This window comes from Leuciscus leuciscus, assembly GCF_965113295.1.
Source record: "Leuciscus leuciscus genome assembly, chromosome: 25".
Lineage (NCBI taxonomy): Eukaryota > Metazoa > Chordata > Actinopteri > Cypriniformes > Leuciscidae > Leuciscus > Leuciscus leuciscus.
In genome coordinates this window covers 21,290,307-21,312,826 of record NC_138724.1, presented here as the reverse complement: position 1 = coordinate 21,312,826, position 22,520 = coordinate 21,290,307, and the positions used below count along the sequence as shown (strand labels likewise).

At 37.7% G+C, this 22,520-nt stretch overlaps 1 protein-coding gene across 1 annotated transcript in view; it reads left to right on the top strand.

The window, feature by feature from the left end:
* shank2b (SH3 and multiple ankyrin repeat domains 2b) overlaps positions 1 to 22,520 on the top strand; it is a 107,885-nt gene that overhangs the window by 33,711 nt on the left and 51,654 nt on the right. Inside the window, exons 10-13 of the mRNA XM_082160306.1 lie at positions 120 to 186; positions 11,855 to 12,197; positions 20,034 to 20,191; positions 20,701 to 20,814. Of these exons, the coding sequence (XP_082016432.1) occupies positions 120 to 186; positions 11,855 to 12,197; positions 20,034 to 20,191; positions 20,701 to 20,814 (682 nt within the window). The remainder of the gene's footprint in view (positions 1 to 119; positions 187 to 11,854; positions 12,198 to 20,033; positions 20,192 to 20,700; positions 20,815 to 22,520) is intronic.

Sequence of the window (22,520 nt, the reverse complement as noted above, 5' to 3'; positions counted from 1 at the left end):
TAAGTTTGCAGACTGTTTTATGCAGCCTCAGCCAAAAAATGGAAAATGGATAGAAAAATTGTGATAGAGCCTGTGAATGAATGAATCTAATATGTTATATATGTGTTTTTTTTTCAAAGGTGGCAATAATTGCTGGAAATTTTGAGCTTGCAGAGTCCATAAAGAATCACAAAGACGCTGATATTGGTAAGTTGGATTACTGGATTACCTAAGATACACATGCAATGTAAAAAGGGACAAATATTAAACGAAATTTGTATCCATGTACTTAAAATCTGATTTCAGACTAACCAGTCCCATTGGCAATAAGCAACAAAATATAATGAAAATGTGTGCACACTGAATTCCAGTCGGAATTTTTGAATACTGAATTGTAATACACTGTTGGACATGTTGGGCCTGTTCCACCTGGTCACTTCATATGTTTTTACTGATCGGATAGCTATCTGATTTGTTCAAACGTTTCCATTTACACTTGGCCACATAAATGTTTCTCCGCAAAACGAATATAAATTCGATCTTCAATTGACGGAATTGACGTCAGTGAAAGCAACAGATATGAGCTGCTTTTTATTTATCATACCGCAATAAGATGTTATAACACGCTCTCACACATTATTTGTAACATTTTTGGGAGGAGTAAAATTGTCATATGTGGTTTCAACAACCAGATGCATTTTCACTTCTCAAACCACCTCTTGAAGTTGAGTGATCAAATTTAAATCCAGTTTGAAAGCATTTTGGAGGGCCTTTACACCTTGTCTTTTTACGATCGGATGTAATTACAATCAGAGAATTACAAACAATCGGCTATCCAATCAGAGAAAACGCACAAACTGACCAGGTGTAAACAGGCCCTTTGAATGCTTAAAGGGTTAGTTTACCCAAAAATGGACATCGATTCACATGGACAATTCACATCGAGTCACATGGATTACTTTAATGATGTCTTTACTATCTTTCTAGGGCTTGAAAATGCAGTTACGTAGGGTGTCAATAAAGGGACAGAAAGCTCTCAGATTTCATTAAAAAGGTCTTCATTTGTGTTCCGAAGATGAACAAATGTCTTACGGGTTTGGAACGACGTTAGGATCTGTAATTAATAACAGAATATTTATTTTTTGGTGAGCTAACCCTTTAAAATTCTATCAGTGTAAGCCAAGTGCTAATAGTAGTTTATAGAAGAAATAATAGACTTCTAGACAACTAAAATTATCATCAAAACAAAGTTTGATTCAAGTCAATCATGTGTGGTTCATGCTGGATTAATTGCTGAGGAATTATGTTTGATGAATATTAATACAGTGCTGCCTTGTTCTGTAGATGTTTTGATTGGCTGTGATTGTGTTGTGTCATGCAGCAGTTTAGCTTTAAATTTGGATGGCTAAATTACACGTCGCTGTTAGGCCACAGGAACCCCTATAAAGTCTTGATTATACTGAAAACGAGCATTATTTAATTCATTTAAAAAGCTATTCCTCAGCAAAATGCACAAGAGAGTATCATATTTATTAAGGTGTATGATATGAACCCATTGTCAGGCAGGCAGCTGATGCTGCAGGTGCAAAAGTTGTACTATGTGCTAAAGGCTAACATAAGCTAAAATGGGCTTCCTCTATTGTTGCTAGTGAGACAGCAGACGTCATCTCCAGCGGCTCCTGTAATTATGCAGTGTTATAATACTGGGCCTCAGCAATTTGTGCCTCTAGGGCTCCAGAAGTGGTTTACTTTAACTTATAATTGTGCGTCTGAACCTTTAGTGAACATACAAGCTCTCCTTATTGTTTTTAGGGTCATTCAAAGTTATTTTGCCTTTGAACAAATGTAGTTTTAATACAGCAGCTTTAATATATATAATTGCAAATGTGTGTATATCTTCCTATAACTTTATATAGTCAAGAAAAAGTCATGATTATGCATATTCGGCAGAATATTTTGCACATAAACAGATGATAAATAATTTTATTTTCTAGCTCACACAACACTCTCTACTCCCACAGCTAACACGTGTAGAAGATGTCAGTGTTAATTTACCAAAAGTAAAATGCATCCGTATATTTTTCTGACACTCTCAGCCACACTCTGAGGAATCCAGTGATTGAATGCGCTCGTTTCAATTAACGGACCGCATAATCATCTGCCTCATTAAAGGCAGGGAAGGCACAACAGATTTAATTAATCATTAGACATCATTAAACGAAAGGATTTAGATAAAATGAAGTCTGCTCTGGGTAAATCAGACTTTGAAGGACTTCACACGCCACGGATATGTCCGTGTATAATGTAGAGTGGAGATAACGCGACATAAATAACTCATTTACATGTTAATTATTCATAACAGGCATTTTGCATGTACATTTTCTCCGACTTTCACATATAACACGTGATCCATGTACATTATGCTTTATATGATATTAGCGATATATGTTTTGGCCCTGAAGGTTGTGTGCACAGGCATTGCTTATTGTCGTTGCACCCTATAGATGGCTTCATGCACCAAACCCAAGCATTCATCTAGAGAGAGCGTTACTCAGTGGGGCTGACCTACATAAGCTACAGACCTTACAGGAAGAGGAGACTCATCCATATACACGCACTTGCACACCAGCAGAATTCCTACTAGTTCCTGTTCTGAATATAGGCCATTATCAAGTCCTACGTTTTTTTCTGATTGGAATTGTCACGTTCAAGTTTTCTGTCACATTTGTCCTGGTTTTTCAGACCTGCGATGCTAATCTTCATCTCACCAACGTGCCATAAAATTGTTAACCTGCTTACTGAATGACATTGAGTGACTTTGATTGCTTTGTCAGTTCATTTTCTGTCTATATTGATGTAAAATGGAAATGTGGGATAATGATTCTGGGACTACACTCTAAAAAAAAAAAGAAAAAAAAGGTTATTTATTTGCGTCAATGGTTCCACGAATAACCTTTAACATTCACAGAACATTTCCATTGCACAAAAGTTTCTTTATAGTGGAAAAACGTTCTTCAGGTGTTCTTTACACTAAGGCCCTCTTTACACCTGGTATTAAGATGCGTTGGCGTTTTAGATGATTGGATCACAAGTAGACAAGGCTGACACATACCCGTTTACACCTGGTGTTTTAATCCATCTCTTTTGTCCAATTTCAAACACTTCTGTCCTGATTTCTTCGAGGGGAGGTTCTATGGGTGGGTAAATGCATGAGTTTTTACAGCTCTTTCGATCTAATGGACAAAATAAGCTTGCGCAATTTACATTTGAACACTCTCGGAGACGACGGAAAAACATACGGAGAGCAGCAGCTTTCATTTTTGCTCTGATAGCCGCAAGACCACACCGAACGCGATGAGTGCGTGTTAGAATTCAGGAATGGCGAGAGAACATTGTGCTTGGTGCATTTTTCGTCTTCAAACCAAACTTAGGTCTCCAGCCAACAAAGTTTAAATCCCATCTGGCTAGCGCGCTTCCCACAATGTTTGCGCGTTAGGTCAGTAGGCGGAGAGTAGTTGGTCTTTTGCGGCTGTTCGAACGCATTCGACCACATATGAGCGTTTAAACAACGAAAGCAATCCGGTCAAATGCGTTTTCAACTACCTCTTGAAGTGGTCGAATGTGGACAAGCTCAAAAATGTTTTAGAGCTGTATTTAGCGTCATCCACTTGTGATCCGATCGACCAAAACACATCTTAATACCAGGTGTAAACAGGGCCTAAGATAAAATGGTTATTTTGAGAACTGTTCACTTAAAGGTTCACTTAATGGATTTTATGGAATTGCTGTGAAAACCTCCATTTTGGAACCTTTATTTCAATAGTGTAGCTATTCGGAGAATAGCACTGACCTTAAGTCTAGATGTAGTATTATGCATCTTCTTTGCTACAGCTGTCAGGTTTTCCTTATACCTTTGGGTAACAGCTCTGACATAAACACAGAGATTCCATCAGCGGAATATGGGAATCAGCAGGCTTCCGGATGTTTCAATATGAGGCGAAAGGAACCTTTGACGGAATGAACTGTCTGGCCAGCTGTGCACTGATATTGTTTTTATAAGGTTTTGATTGAACAATCTTCAATAGTTGCACAGTTTGCCGTTGTGTCTAATGCGTCACTCAGAGAGGAAACAGGAACGGCTTGTTATTTTCATGCGCATAGTGGCAGGGGATCCGGTAATTACGTGTCACATGTTAGACCACAGCAGAGGGCACAGTGCTGGAGCTTTGATCTTCACAAAATTCAACCCATTTGGGAAGGTTTTGCATTTCCAAAATCCACCAAAATCCATTGGGTTTTGTTTGTTTATGTGCGCCAGCCACCATGCCTATATGTTTAAAATGAGCACTGTAGTTATGTATGTAAATGTACATCCCATTTAATGCCCCCCAATGGTTGCCATGGTTCCCGAATCCACACAATAATTGGCTTAAGGGATGTGAGTTTGCCTTGTGCGCACTTGTCGTTGCGGTTGAGAAGCCAAGGATGTCTTGGAGCCTGGCTTATTATCGACTTGGTAAAGCATTTGAAATGGCGCAGATTTCAAAGAGCACTCAAATATTGTGTGAATTATGGGAAGTTATGCATATGCACACATGCAAACGTACACACACATGCAGGCTCATATTGCATTCTGCCAGTCTATATTAGATATTGGGGCCGCTGGGAAATATAATACAACATCTTGAGTTTTAATCATGGCTTATAAACAAGACCAAATTCAAAGCATGACAGAGTGATGGATTTCAGTTCACCACCCAAGTTCAAACCTGCGCCAGCTTCGATCGAATAGGTTGAGCTCTTTAGTTTGAGGTACACTGTCAAGTGCAATTTAATGACTATTGATTTAATGAGACTGTGGATACCAGCTGCGCTGACCAGCCCCTCGGAGGCCTGACGGAATTCTTTGTTACGTATAGAGTCCTTAATTAGGTGAAAATGTCTATTCATCTTTAGCTCCGCTCTGGATGTGCAGAGGATTTAGAAATTGCTGACACATATGAAAGGATGTTTTCTTTATCAGGAAAGATTAATCAAAGCAACCGAAGCAAGGGCGATCGGCACTGGGTTTGTTAATGGCGTGAACGAAGAGAAGAAGAAGGAGAAGAAGAAAGAGGAGGTCGTCCGCAGAGAGTTAACTCACAGGGTTTGCGTTGGGTTATTTTAAAGTGGAGCTTGTTTTATTTTGAATCATGGCAATATCACAACTGCTCTCTTAAAGCACATTTACAGCTCCCCCTGGGAACCAGTTTCCAACGATTTTGCCATGTTAGTACTTGTGTATGAGCTGAGTTAGATATAAGAAGCTGTCAGTTTTGTCATTTTGCTGGTTCATTAGAGCACAGAGATGGGATTTAGATTTCTAATGAAGCACAAATGGTGTTGGATTTACTGTTCCACTCTGTCCATCACGGCAATACAAGTCATCTAATAAGCAGTGTACTTTGGGAGATATACAGTGGGGTCCAAACGTCTGAGACCATATTGAAAATTTGGGATTTATAAATTTTTGTTCGTTTTTTATTTAAATTTGGAATTTAAATTTTTTTAAATAATTTAAATCCTCTGGTTTCACAGACAAGGATTAAGCCTAGTCCTAGTCTAAACCATGTGTTTGAGCTTTTTTAACTGAAAGCAACGAGCATATCTTAAAATATGTCTGTGCCATTGTTTTGTCTCAAGACGTCACCAGTAATGTTTTTTTCTAAGGCACGTTTATAAAAGCTATTAAATGTTGTAATTACACTAAGGCCTAATCCTGGCTTAATCCAGCCTTATCTGTGAAACTGGACCTAAAAGATAATTATGCACTATTTTTAGGTCAGTAATAAAATTTAGTTTTAAATATTTAATTAATTTTAATTAATTTTGTTGTTGTTGTTGTTATTTCTGCTTTTTAATGCAATAATAATAAAAATGAACAATTAATCAAATTATGTAAACAATAAGTTAGTTAGTTTTCCTATGAACACTCATAGTTCCTCTTGAACACACAGTATGAAATGCCATTTTTGAGTGATATTCTTTGAAAAAGTACCAAATGGCAGTGATTATCTGTAGATCCGATATATTGAAGAATTTTTAAGCAAGTTTATAACCAGCCAGTGTTCAAAACGATCTGCTTGCCTTAGCTTGATTCAAAACGGTAAGCTTGTAAAATGTTTTTAATTCCAGTGGTACTGGGGGATTTCCACAGAAAATTCGAGCATGTCTTTGCGTCATTATGTCACATCTGTACACATAAAGAAGGCGTCTCGGCTAGTTGGCTATATTGCGTGTGAGGATGTTGGAGGTGGAGATTTATAGATTTATATAAAATATATTTATTTATATATTATTTTCTCATAGCACTTGATATAATAAACTTATCAATTTGATGGCGGATCCAGAAAGGTTCAAACGACAATCACCAGTGACAACTGGCGATTCATCCGTTGTAAAATGCAAAAGACTTCGGACTTTCGGAGTTTTCCCTTAGTTGGTCAGAACAAAAGTGGATGTTACTTGTTCAGATGACATTTTGCGGTGAAAATTCTTATGTTGGTCATACTTCCAAAAGTAGAATCTGTGATTCCGAATGACAGTATCCACACTGGTGCGGTGACTGACAGCTGATTTCTAACAGAGATGGCGACAAAGAGGAAAAACTACGGACTGCAGCTTTAATATTTAGAATTCTTTTTTTTATATGTTCAGTTTTGAGTTTAAGTTTTAGTAATTATGTTTTTAATTTTATTATTTATTATTTTATTTTAGTACTTCAACTTTTTTCTCATTTTCATACATTTTAATCTAATATATTGATATTTTGTATAATTCAGATTTATTTCAATTGACGAAAAATTTGAAAAGTTTTAGTTAACTAATCTAAACAAATTTGTGACATTCACCATGTGAACTCCTTTGTTCAAACAGTCAGATGTTCTAGTTTTCATGGATCATCCAGTTTTGCACAACTTGTGAAGTTCATGTCAACTTGATTCTGCACATTTTGAAGTTCATGTTAATTTTACATGTCATTTTTATGCTCTTTTTTTTATTAGAAAGTAATGCAAAATCTAAGGATTTTCACTAGTGGTTTCAGACTTTGGGATCTCACTGTATGTATCAACTCTTTGTCCATCTACATGCTGATGACATCATACCCTGACACAGATATTAATATGCAAGAATTCCTTCCTCCTTGTTTCCTCAAATATCTTTTTTCATCTCATTCCAGAAAATGGGAGGGGGGGATAGAAAGCGACAGAGTGAGAGAGGCAATTGTGAATTTCTAGTGTGAAAGGAAGGACAGCCCACATACATGGGTAACGGGAGAATTCACAACCCGACAACTTGCACTGACTAATTTAGACATCCATCCCTTGGTTGCTTAGCAACACTCAGGGGCTTGATTCCCATACAGCTGTTTTGGTTAGCCGACAAGAGTTAAAATCCCTAATCAATAACATCTTCTCAAGTTAATTCAAACATCTTGATTGCGCCGTTCGGTGGGCGGTCGCCAGCGATTTTTAAAAACACTTCTGATGGTATCGCGAACCACTGATGGGCTGAACTTGAAGGATTTTGGGCAATTGTGTTTATCTCAGTACTCTGTCTCATAATAGTAGTGTTTTGAATCAAATTATCCCAGCATGGTCTTGTCAACCAGCTGATTCAACAACATACTCCAATCAGTCTTCTGCCTTGTCGACCTAGAGGAATCCAGATGGGGGAGGCTTCAACTGATAGTACAGTCAATGATTTGGTGAGGGGAAAGAGTGATGAAGAGAGAGAGGAAGGGGGGCGGGACGAAACGGAAAGAAACGGAGCCTGAGCGAGAGAGTTAGTGTGCATGTATGTGTGTCAGCGAGAGAGAGAGAGAGTACCGAGCGATGAAAAGTGCGAGGCTTGTGCGCTCTGCCGATTCCTCTCGCAGTCACAGACGGCATCATGTGGAGCGGGCACTGTCACCACAGTGCTTGCCTTCTCCGTAACCCTCTCCGTTGTGCTTCAGTGACCGAGGAACCCAGGTCCAGGAGAACCTGACCTTCTGTTTCCAAGTTCCTCACGGACATTTCAAGGGAGTTATTGAAGTCTCAGTCTCTTATACTCAGAGGAGATATGAAGTCTTTACTGAATGCCTTCAAGAAAGAAGGTAAGAGGTGATCTTTTGGTCAGAGGGTTTTAGAGCAGGGGTCTCCTGACCTTTGGTGACTTTTGCTCCATGGGATTCATACTTAAAAGATGTTCGGACTTTTCTTAGGTGAGGAAAAAGTGTGTTTGAGCTCTATTATATATTATGACAGGTTACAAAAAGGAAACCAAAGTTGAATCTCGTAAGGCCGAGAGTGAATTAGTCTGAGGTGGAAAGAGCATCACTGTGAGAGAGTCATTTCTGTCTTCAAGGAATTCAATCAACTTCATGCTGTGAAATTCCATGGATTTTCCTTCCTGAAGAGTTCCTCAACATGTTTGTTATACCTTTCCTACAGTTTTGTTGAGTGGAATTGGTGCATTTTATAATTAGAATGCTGCAATTGGAATGTTGCCACTTTGATTTCACTTGTTTGAAGGAAATGACTGTTTCATCAACGTTCCAAAACCAGTGTTTTCCGGCAGCCAATGTGCTTGTGATGTCACCGGCTTAAGTTGGTGCCAGAAAAACCCTGTTTGTTGTGCTCTGTGGGGCTGTCCATATAAACCATCTAGTTTATCAATGCTGGTTTCTTTTTATTGGCAGGTTTCCTGTGGCATCACCTGCCACCTCAGCGGGGGGGCTGGGTGGATTTCTTCCCTGCTTGTGGGGGTTGGGTTTGAACATTAGTGCTGTAATGATCCCTCTACAGTAGCCTTTTAAATAATGAACGGGAGCATATGTACCTCTGAGACCGTTTGTCATGAACATCATCCAATGAAAACCCTTCCAAGACAGCGAAGGTGATCTAATGCTCCAAGTTGCCATTGCGTCAGCACATTAAGGAACAGGGGGGACTATGTGTTTAGCGGCGTAATTCTCCTCTATGCTTCTCCTGGGTTCTTTTTCAGAATATATTTATAGCGTTTGTCTCACCCAGCCAGTGATATCTAGTTCATGCGTGAACTGTGTCTTTCAGTGGCCTAGTGTTTCCGAGAAACAAGCTTCTTTGGATAAAGTCTTCCTGGACCACCTTTAACATGGCAGCGGATAAATAAATATAGGCATTCATCATGCAAACAGAGAACTCAAAGGAATATCCTAGACCTGAAAATGGGGGTGTTGTGGAGATAAGGCTTCATCTGGCCCTGAAATTTGTGTATAACACCTTGGAACCACAGAAGTTGGTTGCTGTGGGTGTACTGTATGTCTCTGGAGACATTGGCCCTCATTTATCAAAAGTGCGTACACCAAATTCCCAGCGTACACCTGGCGTACACCCAAAACCACGGTGACTTTGAGATTTATCAATATGAACGTTGGCGTACGGCACGCTCAAATCCTACGCCAGCTCAGGAGGTGGTGTACGCACGTTTTGAGTGCGGGAATGCGCAGAAAAACAATTCCTAACACCACAAAACGCACTGACAAACTAAAAGATATGATATATTATGACCCACTGTAAAAAAAAAAAAAAAAAAAACATAGTAGGCTAATTATAAACTTCAGTGTTTATTTTTGTGCAACATGGACTTCAATGTTTAAGTTGTGTGACTTTACCAAAGCATTTGATTTGTAGGCATATGTATTCCTTCAGTTGCGAGCCTGTGCGCTTTACCTGACGTTTCAAGCCTTGTTAAATACTTTCGCCTGGCTCCGCAGCGCGAGTCTCCACAGACTGCGCGCGCACCTCCCCAAACGGACGAGGCGTTTATACTCGACGCGCTCGCCGTTGTACTATTCTTTGAAACGATGGTTAGGCCAGGGTTAGGCCCGGCAGGTGTGCACGGACTGGCTTCAGTAATGAAAGGCTTTCAATGACCAACAAAATTATTCAGACTGACAAAATAATAAAAATGACATTCTTCTTTTAAATAATAATAGCCTAATAATACAAATAATAATAATAACGACATTCTTCTTCTAAATAACAATAAGTGTCATTAATAATAAAAATCTAGAAATCAATTTTGTTTCTTTCCACTTCCCTGGTTTCGCTTTCTCTTTCTCAAAGAAGTATCTCTTCTTTGCCGTCTTCCGTGTGTCCATGGCGTAAAATGAGGGCGTGGGGGAAGCGGAGACTTGAATATATAGGGGCGTGTTATTCTAATGACGATCGTTTTCAGCCGCGGCATTTATCAAGGTCAGGTATTGCGTACACCTGGATTTCAAAGGTACGCACAGCTTCATAAATCAGGCGGCGAGAGGAGTGTAAGCATAATCTTACGCCAACATATACGCCCGTTTCTACGCAAGATTGATAAATGAGGGCCATTGTGATCAGCATATTCCTGTTGTTGAAGAAACCAAAAACACATTGTTTACTCTATTAAAGGAATATTAAGCTGTGACTTTAATGTATTTGACTCATCTCTTAGTTTGAAAAAAGAAGACCCAAACAGTAAAGCTTTTTACAAGGTCAATGGCGTGATGAAGTAAAAGTTATAGCTGAAGTGTGTAGTTTTTGCACCAATAGCAACACCAAACTGAGCTGCAAAAAAGATTGTTTTCAGAGGGGACCTACAAAAAGCTTAGTTATAGTTGTCTCTGCATATTATCCTGGGATATGAGAAATAACACTACTGTTCAAAATATATTTTATTAAAGAAATAATACTTTTATTCAACAAGGATGTATTACATTTATTACAGTATTGACTGTAAATATAAAAAACTATATTACAAAAGATTTGTACTTCCAGCAAATGTTGTTCTTTTGACGTTTCTATTCATAAATGAATCCAGATTTTTTTTTATCACACTTTCCAGAAAAGTATCAAGCAGCACAACTGTTTTTTAACACTGATAATAATAAGAAATGTTTCTTCATCACCAAATCAGCATATTAGAAGCATTTCTGATACCAAAAATGTATATATCTGTTTACATGGTGCAAACTTCACCCAGAGGAATACATTAGTAAATGATAAAATCCATTGACCTAGAAAAGTAAGCCTGCCTCAAAATACTATTTTTACATATCAACTAACTAATAACCATTTTAGAATGAAACATTACTGAATATATCAGTATTATTGTCCCTAATTCTTCCCATTTGTAAATATGTATTTTGTTTACAGTTTACATTTTTGTTTATAGCATTTATTAACCTTGGATAATGTTAATTTATCAATATACTTTAAAAAAATATATTTCTTTCATAATACAGCGAATAATGTTATTTTATGCAACTTTAAATTTTAAAATATATTAGTATATTAAGAAATGAACACTTATTAATAAATACCGGGAAAGCATTTGTTTATTGTTAGTTCAAGTTAGCTGTTGCAATAATTAAAAGTGAACGTTAACCTTATTAACAATTTATTGAGCACACTTAACCAGGAATATTACTTTAACTAGAATTCGACCATGTATTTAGCTGTGCAATAATGACTTGATAAAAAAATTATTTGAACACCAGCAAATTTATTCATTATTCAATTCAATAAATGAGCATCAAACTGGGTGATTGTGAACTTGATGAGCAGACAGCTTTCGGTCTATTAATGTGACTAAGTTCTTTATATGAGTAAGAAAGCAAAGCGCAATCTAGCAGCTTGTGCTTGTACTTGAACACTCGTTACAGTGATCTAATTCTTGCCACTTACAATGGAATGAAGGACACGTAAAAAAGCTGATCTACTTTGATGTCGGCAGAGTACTTGAAAGTCCACTTTTCACACTTTAAATAAACAGTCTATTCTATTCTTCATATTTAATCACTCTGTCTTTTTCTTTCTTTCTATCTCTCTCCCAGTGCCTTTCCGGGAGGCACCGGCAGGCACGGGTCGGAGCAGGCCGCCTCAGCACCAGGGTAGGAGCACACTTGCCGCCCCACGCGTGCTGCTCCGCTCCAACAGCGACAACAACCTGAACGTCAACAAGCCACCGCTGGAACGCTCTCGCTCGCCCTCGCCCTCTCCTGTCGCCTCCCCCCTGCGCAGCCTCTTGCCCCGCCACCCCCAGCAGATGCAGAACAGCCCCAATGGCACGGTGAAGACCATGGCTCGGGGGGGACGCTCTGCCCGAAGCCGTTCCCCTTCCCTGGGCCGACTGGGGGAGGGAGACACCCGGAGACAGACCCCGCAGCGCCACAGCAGGTCAGTGGCCATCCCGAAAGGAAGCAATAGGGGTTATTTTTTAGGACAGCTGTCAATATGCCCATGTCTGACTGTGCGTCCACTTTTGTGTGGGTCCCTCATGTCCAGGCTAGAGTGTGTCCCTTTCTGTGAGGACAAGGTTGTTTTTAACTATTGCCACCAGAGGCCCTATTTATGGCAAATCTGTGTTGTTTTTAAAAGTGAATGCAAATAGGTCAAGTGTTGGGAATTGGTGTATGGGAAGTGGACTGGACTGCAGAGATGCCCTCTGTCTGGCTTTTTCGTAAAATGTACTTTTTTGGAGTCTTTAGGATATTAGATCTGTATGCAGTAAAAAAAATTATAATAATAATTCGCGACTTTTTGTTCCTTTTGAGTTTATACCTCACAATTGTCTCGCAATTCTGTAGTTTACATCTCGCAATCCAGACTTTTTTTGGACACAAAAAAATTCCGCCATTGAATAAAAAATAAAAAAGGAAATTGTTACTTTACTACACAACTACAATTAGACCTAGAACTTCTTTTACCTTATTACAATTTTTTTTATTATTCCCTTAAATCCCTTTTAATCCTTTAATTATTTAATTCATTTCAATAAAAAGACCAATCCCCCCTCCCAAAAAAACCCTCCCAATGTTTAAGACATGGTTAGGTCCTTGCATGAGATGCACAATAGAGTGGTGCAGGTATGACATCAGAACCTGGAAGACTAATTCGGCGCTGGTTCCTTTGAGATTTTCCTATGGGGTTTTATAATGGGGTTTATTTATTTATGTGTAAAATAAAGCCTGTGGTAAACATAACTTTGACGTTTTGTTCTACAACATAAATTACACACTCATAGTGAAAACACAAATTTTGAAGCAGTTATGTTCATTTTTGAAATTTGAAACGTTTTTAATAAGAAACTAGATGAGACAGCTTGGGATGCGAGTGTGTGAAGCTTACGTTGTAGAATAAAACGTCAAAGTATCGTCAAATTACATTTACCACAGGCTTTATTTTACATATAAATTGAAAAACCCCATTATAAAACCCCGTAGGAAAATCTCAAAGGAACCAGCAGTGAATTAGACTTCTGGGTTCTGATGTCATACCTGCACCACTCTATTAGATGTGTATTTTTGTGCCTATCAGAGATAGAAACTTGAGGAGCGAAAAAACGTGCTCGACTTGTTCCAAACTTGTGTGACTTTCTTTCTTGTGTGAAACACATAAGATATTCTGAAGAATCATTAAACTGTGTAAAAAAAATATTGGACCCCATGGAAACCAGGAAAAAAAGACATTTTCCAAAATACCATCTTTTGTTTTATGAATGAAAAAGAAATTCTTACAGGTTTGGAATTAGATTATGGTGAGTAAATGATGCACAATTTTATTTTTGGGGTTAATTATTGCTTTAAATGTTTTAATACAGGTGTTAGATACAGTCTGCAACACATCATATTCTGGGTATGTAGCTTAGTTTATACAACAAGAAATATAATATCAAGTGAATATTTAAAGGGTTCTATGTGGGTTTTTTAAATGAACAGTCATTCCCTTGGCAACTTATTGAATAATGAATAAACTATAAATTTTTAAAGTGCATTGTATTTAAGAGAAAAGGATATTTCTTCTTATCTTTATATGTTATTTTAAAAGTTTGAAAAGGGTAATTCTAAGAAATAATACATATTGAAAAATATTTGAAATCAATATACTTGCACCAGTGAGTTTTTATAAAAGTAAAGGGATAGTTCACACAAAGCTATTGTATGGCTTCAGAACTCTTGATATGGACTATTTTATGCTACGTTTTCAAAGTAACATCAAGAGTCCTCTTTGAAGCTTGGAAGCTTCAGTTCCTATTTAATGTAATTGTAAGAAACAGAGCAAATGAGACATTCTTCAAAATTTCTCCTTGTTTGTTTCACAAAAGAAAAAGTCACACAGGTTTGGAACAACATGTGGGAATAAATTATGCCAATTGCAGCATATAGTAAACCATTACTGTATGTTTACTGTAACCTTGTGACGAAAGACTAGACTTTATCTGGCGCATCTGTGTGCAACGGTGAAACCCGTGAGGTTTGCTTATGGCCTTGAAAAAGAAAAAGTGACAAATATTTGGACATCTGTTTGTAAAATATCCCGATCAGCCAAGGTTTGGTTGCATTTGCAATGTGACATGCACCTGATCCAGGATGGGATTGGACAGGCGCCCAGGTTGTTGTTTTTTTTAGCTTTGTGACTTTGGGTGCAGCAGCGCATAATACAAAGGTGCAATATGGAGACTTGGCAAACAATTAGGCCACAGAGAGAGGCGAGAATCTGCTCGGAAAGATAGAGAGCATGTGTGTGTGTGGCCATGCATATATATATATTCCCTGTGAGTGAATGCTTGCGTGGGTGCTCGTCGTGTAGTGAAAGTTCAGCATGCATGTGTATTTGTGTGTGTGCGCGCTTGTGTGCGTCTGCTCGCATGCATGTGTGTCGGTGGGTGTGCGAATCTTGTCACTCAACAGGGGTTCTAGCGCGAGAGCAGGCTCGGTACAGTAAGTGGGCCAGGCCAATTACTCACTTCCACTGCAAAAAACTCTAATTAGATGTCATTTTAAAAAGGAAGAATTAACTCCTCTGGTATTTGACCCTGTTCTCCTCTCGTTTCTCACGCTGCAGCCTATATAGATCCGTTTGTTGTGCTAGACGTGTTTTACGATGGCATTTACGAATAAAAAACGCACAACAACCGAAAACAAAGACTAAACAGCTGGTCTTTCGGATCCAAAACTGGGGACTTGGATTCCAGTGCCAGTGTCAAACCCGTGGAAATATCATTGGCTCTCGTGCCTGCATGTGCAGCTCAAATGGAACGCCATCCCTTAGTTACAGCAGCAGTTGCTATGGCTATGTCCGTATGGTGTGTGTACATGTGTGAGCGTGTCACTTTCAGTCGGTGTCTATGTGGCTTCTATGTGGCTTCTACTCCATGGTGTATTAGATAATGTGGCTGCTCTTCAGAGGCTCAGAATGGAACCGAAGCAGATGTAGTCAGTTGTAGCATCATATTGCCATTTGTCAACCGCTATAAACAAGGGAAATACGAGACGCTCCTTCTCGTGCCAGTAAAGGTCATGTAGTAGATACAACATGCTGCTTGTTCAGAGTTTTATACTGTATATATGTGTGTGTGTGTGTGTGTGTGTGTGTGTGTGTGTGTGTGTGTGTGTGAATATAATACATTTAAATATTTCAATGATTATGTATGTATGTAATGTATATATACACACACACACACACATACAGTATATATATATTAGGGGTGTAACGGTTCTTGGTAAATCAAACCGTACCGTTCTCCACCCATGGTTTGGCACGCACTTGCACTGCAGTTTCATCTTAAATCTGAGGATGCATCTATAATATAGTTTGTTGAAAGCAACAATGTGTAAAACAGACAGACAGAGTTCGACTAATGTATGTTCCTGTTGATGGATATGCATTCTGGCTTCCCAATTACATCAGCGATGATCAAAAAAAAAGTAAACTCTTTGTAAACTTTGTTCAGTGCGAGTGCCGAATGCTGTAATATGTCATTTACACCGTCATCATCCGGGAGTTGATAGCACGCAAGCGCAGGTTTGGTATCTGTGTTTAAACTAAACTCATTGAAGCCTTGCCAATTTAAACATTCAAACGCAAGAGGACGCGAAAGAGAACTCCGGCACGCTGTAAGAAGATTTGTGTGTGCACTCATCCGAAGCACGCACACTGAAAGCCGCGTCTCAGTCAGCACGCAAATATTGAGTTCTCTTTCAAGTCTTGCACTTGAACGGACAAATTCACACAAAATGTCAACATGCCCGTCTTGGCAAGTATCCTAGCGAACATAGCAGGTTATGTCTTAAGTGAATGTAAACAGTTGAGAAAAACAACGCATGTGGTCAGTATCAGTCTACTGGATCCGTGCATTTTGTCTTAAAGGGACAGCAGCCTAATATTCCTGCTGTCTGTGTTTTTAATGTTAATCAAACAACAAAAGACAAGAAAATCACTCTCTGCTCTTGATTGAAATAGCTTTTGTAACTTTAATAATGATTAATCTTTATTTAATTTATACAGTGAAGATTATATGCAATGGTTTTTTAAATTGAATTACTTTTGATTCAATTTCTATACCTGAAAACTATTGTTAGATACCTGAAAAGCACTTTTTATTTTATTTGTATCTTCGCTCCATTGTATTTATTTGTGCTGTTGCTTGTAGTTTGATTAGTTGTTTGTGTTTATATATGAAGAGTTCAGATGCAAAAGCCTCTAAATGCCATCTGAAATTTTCTTATAGAATGATCATTTTTATCAAGCTCGTATATTTAAATTCTATATTTTCACTTAAATGGCAATGAAGATTACCTATTAATTGTCATTGAAGTGAATTTACTGAACTTAAATATACAAGCTTGATAAAAATGATCATTCTATAAGAAAATTTCAGATGGCATTTAGAGGCTTTTGCATCTGAACTCTTCATATATATATGAAGAGTTCAGATGCAAAAGCCTCTAAGTGCCATCTGAAAATTTCTTCTAGAAGGATCATTTTTATAAAGCTTGTATATTTAAATTCAGTCATTTCCCTTAAATGGCAATGAAAATTACCTATTAATTGTCATTTAAGTGAAATTACTGACCTTAAATATACAAGCTCTATCAGATGGCACTTAGAGGCTTTTGCATCTGAACTCTTCATATATATATATATATATATAGAGAGAGAGAGAGAGAGAGAGAGAGAGAGAGAGATTGATTTTATGGATGGAAATGTGGATAGATATTTTTTTGGGGGGTAATATTTATATAAAATCTATTTTTTATCATCCCCATCTATTTTTACATTAAAACCATTATATAACAAATTTTATGAATGGATGGATAGCTAGATAGATATTATATATGAATATATTATTATTATATTATTATATGTATTCTACAAGCAGGGGCAATGATTGTTAATTGTATTAATTATTAAAATAGTTAATTGCATGCATTAATTATTAAACAGGTTATTATGGTACTTGACATAAATAGTTTTTTAGTCAAAAAAACATATTTTAGCTAAGCATAATGGATTTCGCATTAGCAATTTGTACTCAAGAAGTTTTAAAAACTGGTATTGTAAAGTACCTTTTTTGCAAATAATTTCTTTTCATTCTTTGTCATTAAAAATAGAACAACTCATAAAGTCTTGGGACAAGTTGAATAACAGTATTGTTGAATATGCATCCTGTAGCTTGAACCCTATAGCCTGCAACATACTAATCAAATAACCAATACTCACAGCCAGACCCCGGTAAAATTACCAGTGTTTAATGAACTCCTACAGAGTTAAATGAAGCCCGATTTAGCTTAATCTAAGTTGAACTCTATAGCTGTCAATATAAACATGATTTCTCTGGCTATGTGCTAGCCAAGTGTTTGCCATAGCAGCTATTCTGCCTCTGTGGTCATATTTTGATTGCTGCGTCAAAATCTTAAAGATGTTGAGACCTTATTTCCTTCAAGCTTGATTAAAAATAGACCTGTGGATGTGAATACGTGCAGCGCTTGAACCGATTTCTAACACTTACTGGCCTTGTTTCCTTCCTCCCTGTTTTGCATAAATACCTCAGCCCACATTAACTCTTTTTTGCTTTTTTTCTCCAAAAATAAGATGCGAAGCGCAGCTTATGTAATTGTCTTTGGATGAAGCTGGATAAGAAAGCTTCGCTGCTCGCTTGACAGCTAGTTGCATTGGCAGACCGGTTGGCTGCCATAGGCGGTGCTCTAAATGAGTAAGCCAGTCATTTATGGTTTGCTGAAATATGCTTGCTTTTCTTCAAGCTGGTGTAGATTCTGTATGTGAGGCCATTTGAAAGTTGATTATTAGATATCGGCAAGCAATATAAGCAAATTAGGATTTCTGTTGCAGAGTGTTTTGCACTTATATCATGTAACTACAGTTGGTGGCAAGGAGGGATAGAGATAGTGCTGGTATTTTTGATGCTTAAAAGATAGTTGGGGTCATTTTTGTGATTTTCAGCGCTTGAATCTGATTGGCTGAACAGATTTGCTGCAGTTTGCAGCTGGGAGTTAATTTTGCGGTGCCATGCACCCTATTTAGTTTGCTCTTAAAATGTGGCACAGTGTGCTTTTTGCATCATATTTCATATGGTTATTTTCTCACAGGTGTTGCAGGTTGTGCTACCACTTTTTGGTACTCTTCATTTATCATTTCATTTTAAAATAATAAAACAGGTGTATCTGTTTAGGGCTGTTTAGCTTGTCAACACTTTTTTGGGCTCCAAAAAATAAAAAAATAAAATATCACATCTGTATCATCTTCGTCAAGCTTTGTTCTGTAAGAAGGCTAATCTAGGTGTGTTGACTTTGGGCACTGACATTGAGAGGGTCTCAGTGGAGGCTTAAAAAAGCAGGAGGCACGTAGAGGGCATATGTAGGTGCCATGTCCCAATTTCATCTGCTCCTATAGGCTGAAGCAGCCAGATGCCACGGGGACTTTGAGAGGTTGAGAGGTAGGGCATGTCATATGTGAACATTAAGTTGCTTGTATGACACCATATGATTTTTATACAGGATGAATAGCTATTTTTCATGATGCCAGAATTCAGGTTTGTGAATAGACTATATTTATACTTGTGGCCAATTTTTACCCCGATTTGTTCACTGTCTTTTTACCCTATGTATGGTAAATTATTTTATTTTATTTATAAAAACAATTTGAAATTGATTTGCAATCAGCCTCATTGTGAAGCCAGGCCTGCATTTATAAGTTAAAGTGAAAGCATGGAAAAGAACAATATGTGCATCCAAGATTATGCATGTCATCATCGTCGAAAACTGGATGTTCTTGTGCAGTGAGTGTTACAATGTTATTTTTAGTTCCATCGCTCCCTCATTAACACCTTCATTAACAACATCGTCGGGACTGAGTCTTTAATGTCAGCACTTTTCTGGAGAACAAGTTTTTTTTTGGATGGGAGCCGTCTGCTCCTCCTGAGCGCATGGAGGCATCTCGGGACAGGGCTCAGCTGCTTTTAGAGGTAATGTTTCCTGTGAGCCGTCACTGGATAAGTTAATGATTCAGCTTGGCCAAGGGCAAGAATCAAAATCCCTGCTTGTTGGAAACATGTCTAGGAGAACCTCTTGGCTTTAATGTATATTTATGATGTCTATCCAGCAGAGGGAGCCCTTATACTTTTTATAGCTGTGTTTTAGCATCCTAGTGCGCCTCGATGCTTACCACAGACATTGCTAGACCCTGTTTAGGGGTCTTCATCCTCCACGTCTTCATCTCTTAAAATCAGAGATTAAACTGTCATGCCCTTAGAAATGTATTATCTCTCTTCATGTATGTTGTAGCAATGCATCCGAGATTACTTATTATTGCCTTAATTAACTTTAGAGCTAGATTTCTTTTTTTAAATGTTAATATTTTTAAATAATATTAAATATTTTAATGTTTATTTATATATATATATATATACTGTATGTGTGTGTGTGTGTATTTCTATATATATTTTTTATTTCTATATTATATTTTATATTTATGTACTTTTAAATAAAATATATTATTAAATATATATATATATATTGTTTATATAATTGTTATTATTATAATAAAAATGTTAAACAAAATTATATATTATTATATTATTTAACAATATAATAATAACAGTACAAATGCATTATTAGGATTATTACTATTATTTGTGTGTGTGTGTGTATAAATATAATTTATATAACATTATAATTTATAATAATATTCAGATAATGTTGCTTGTATTCCCAGTCCCCGTGCCAACAGGGATGCCTTTTCCGGCATGGACACCCCAGGGTCCAAACGCAAGCTGTACAGTGCTGTGCCAGGGAGACATTATGTGGTGGTCAAGACTTACCAACCACAGGCTGAGGGCGAAATAGCTTTGTTCAAGAACGACAGGGTTAAAGGTAAAAGTCTCTCTAAAATTGCATTTCAGTTTAACTTGACTCAATTAAACCATATGTTATTGATAGTAAATATGCAAATTTTTTAAGAGTGTGTGCACCAAATGAAGGGAAAAGCTGGTTTGTAACAGGGAGTGCAGTATCTCCTGCCATATGGAGAACAAGAATTCACAGATTCTGCCCTTCGGCACCAGGCGATGCCTGGCCGGAGCTAGCAACACTTCACAAACAGAAAGAGATGAAGTAGGGAGATTTCAGTGGATAAAAGTAAAGATTTCACTGGATAAATTCATCATAGGCCTGATGTATATAATTGGCATGTGTATTTACAAATCAGTAGCGAAGTGGTTATAATGTCAGTCGGAGAATGAGCAAAATAATCTTGAACAGTAAAAGAGCTGCATGTATTACAGTCATTTTTCCTGGTGTCATATTTAGGACTGCACAATATATGCAGTATGTAAATAGTGAGAACAGTGTTTTATATATTTTTTTGCTGACTTTCTCTATAGTTCTCAGTATTGGAGAAGGAGGATTCTGGGAAGGCAGTGCCCGAGGGAATGTAGGCTGGTTCCCAGCAGAATGTGTGGAAGAGATCCCAAGCAAACCCAACGAGGACAGGCCATGTGAGTGTGTACACACAAATACACACCGGCACACACATTCAACATGTTCTCATTCACTGACATTGCAACTTAAAGGAATAGTACACCCAAAACTGCACTTCTGTCATCATTTAAGGGCCGTTTACACAACCCTGTTTTCAACTAAAAATGGCAAAAAATGCGCAAATATTTGAAAACGGGATTCAAAGTGCAAGTTTTTGAAAATTACATCGTTAACGTCTCCGTGTAAATTACAAAAACGCAAATTCGTGAAAACGGTGATGTAATGCGCATGTGTATTACGCGTTCGGTCTATAGGCGCATAGTTTTTCTTTACAAAGTGACATCGCCAAACATTAAACATGTTCAGTCTGGTGAAAACCAACCCCAACTAATAGTTTTTAATAGTTTTAGTTTTATTTATATTTAACAATGACAACACTTTTCCAAACCCATGCGACTTTCTTTCTTTAGTGGAAAACAGAATCACACTGTTCAACAAACAGTTCACACTGCTCTGTTTCATACAACGAAAGTAATCCGCTTGTGCACTATATTCAAGATCTCCTACAGCTTTACAATATTTTCGTATACAAAATTAATGAGAGAACCAATGGTGGCATCAGTGAAGTGTTTTAGAAACAGCATATATTTCAATACCTCAGAGCTGAAATTGAGGTTAATAATCTGTGATTGATTCAATTTTTGGTCTTTTCAGAAATTCTAATGGCTTCGATTTGGCTTCACATAAATCAATTGGACTACTTTATGATACTTTTACTGTCTTTTCCTCATTTTTGGAGCTTGACAGCCCCTGGTCACCATTTACTTTCATTGTATTAAAAGAAGCAGAATGAACATTCTGCTAAACTACTACTTTTGTGTTCTACTGAAGAAAGAAATTCATATGCATTTAGAACAACATGAAGGTGAGTAAATGATGATAGAATCTTCATTTTGGGTGAACTATCACAAATAAAGTGTAAGCTTCAGATTACATGATTGTTTGTTTCTTCACATTTTACACAGTGAGGGGAAAACAACTTTTCCCCTTCCTCTTATTGTCTTTTTTCACTCTATTCTTCTCCAGTGCTCTGATAACCCACAGAATATGTGAGAAGCCTTACGGCGATAGCAGGCTGTTAATTCAGTTAGTGTTCATTTGCAACTAGGCCACAAAGCGCACGCGTGTCCACCTCTCAGATCAAATGCTCGAGTTCATCCGTCAACCATAGCTGTGAATGAGCACCTGAGAAATTGTGCATTATATCCAAATTGGACAGAGCGCAGAAATGCTATTAACAGCAATCATAGCACTACTCTAGTCCAAATGTTTGATACATTTAGATGATTTTTTTTAGTTGTGAGTACAATCATTGGCTGTTGTGTAGCTGTGGTGTGCGCACTCAACATTCACTGTGCAAATTGGCAGAAGGGGCCAGGGGCAACATTCTGTTGAGAGTTGTTATTTTGGGCCAAATGAATGCCTTCCACATCAGTGCAGCTACTGTGCGTTTTTCAGCCCTGTATGTGTGTGTGCTGCAAGTGTCATAGAGGCGTTTAGATTTTTTCTTCATTGAAATCCATCCGAACCTTTACAGTGCACGCATAATTATTATGCAATCTGATCATATTTTTCTTCCTAGCCTATTTTACCAATTCCAAACCACATCAGTCTTAAAGTCCCCCTGTAGTCAATAATTGTATCAGTTAAAACTCATCTTTGA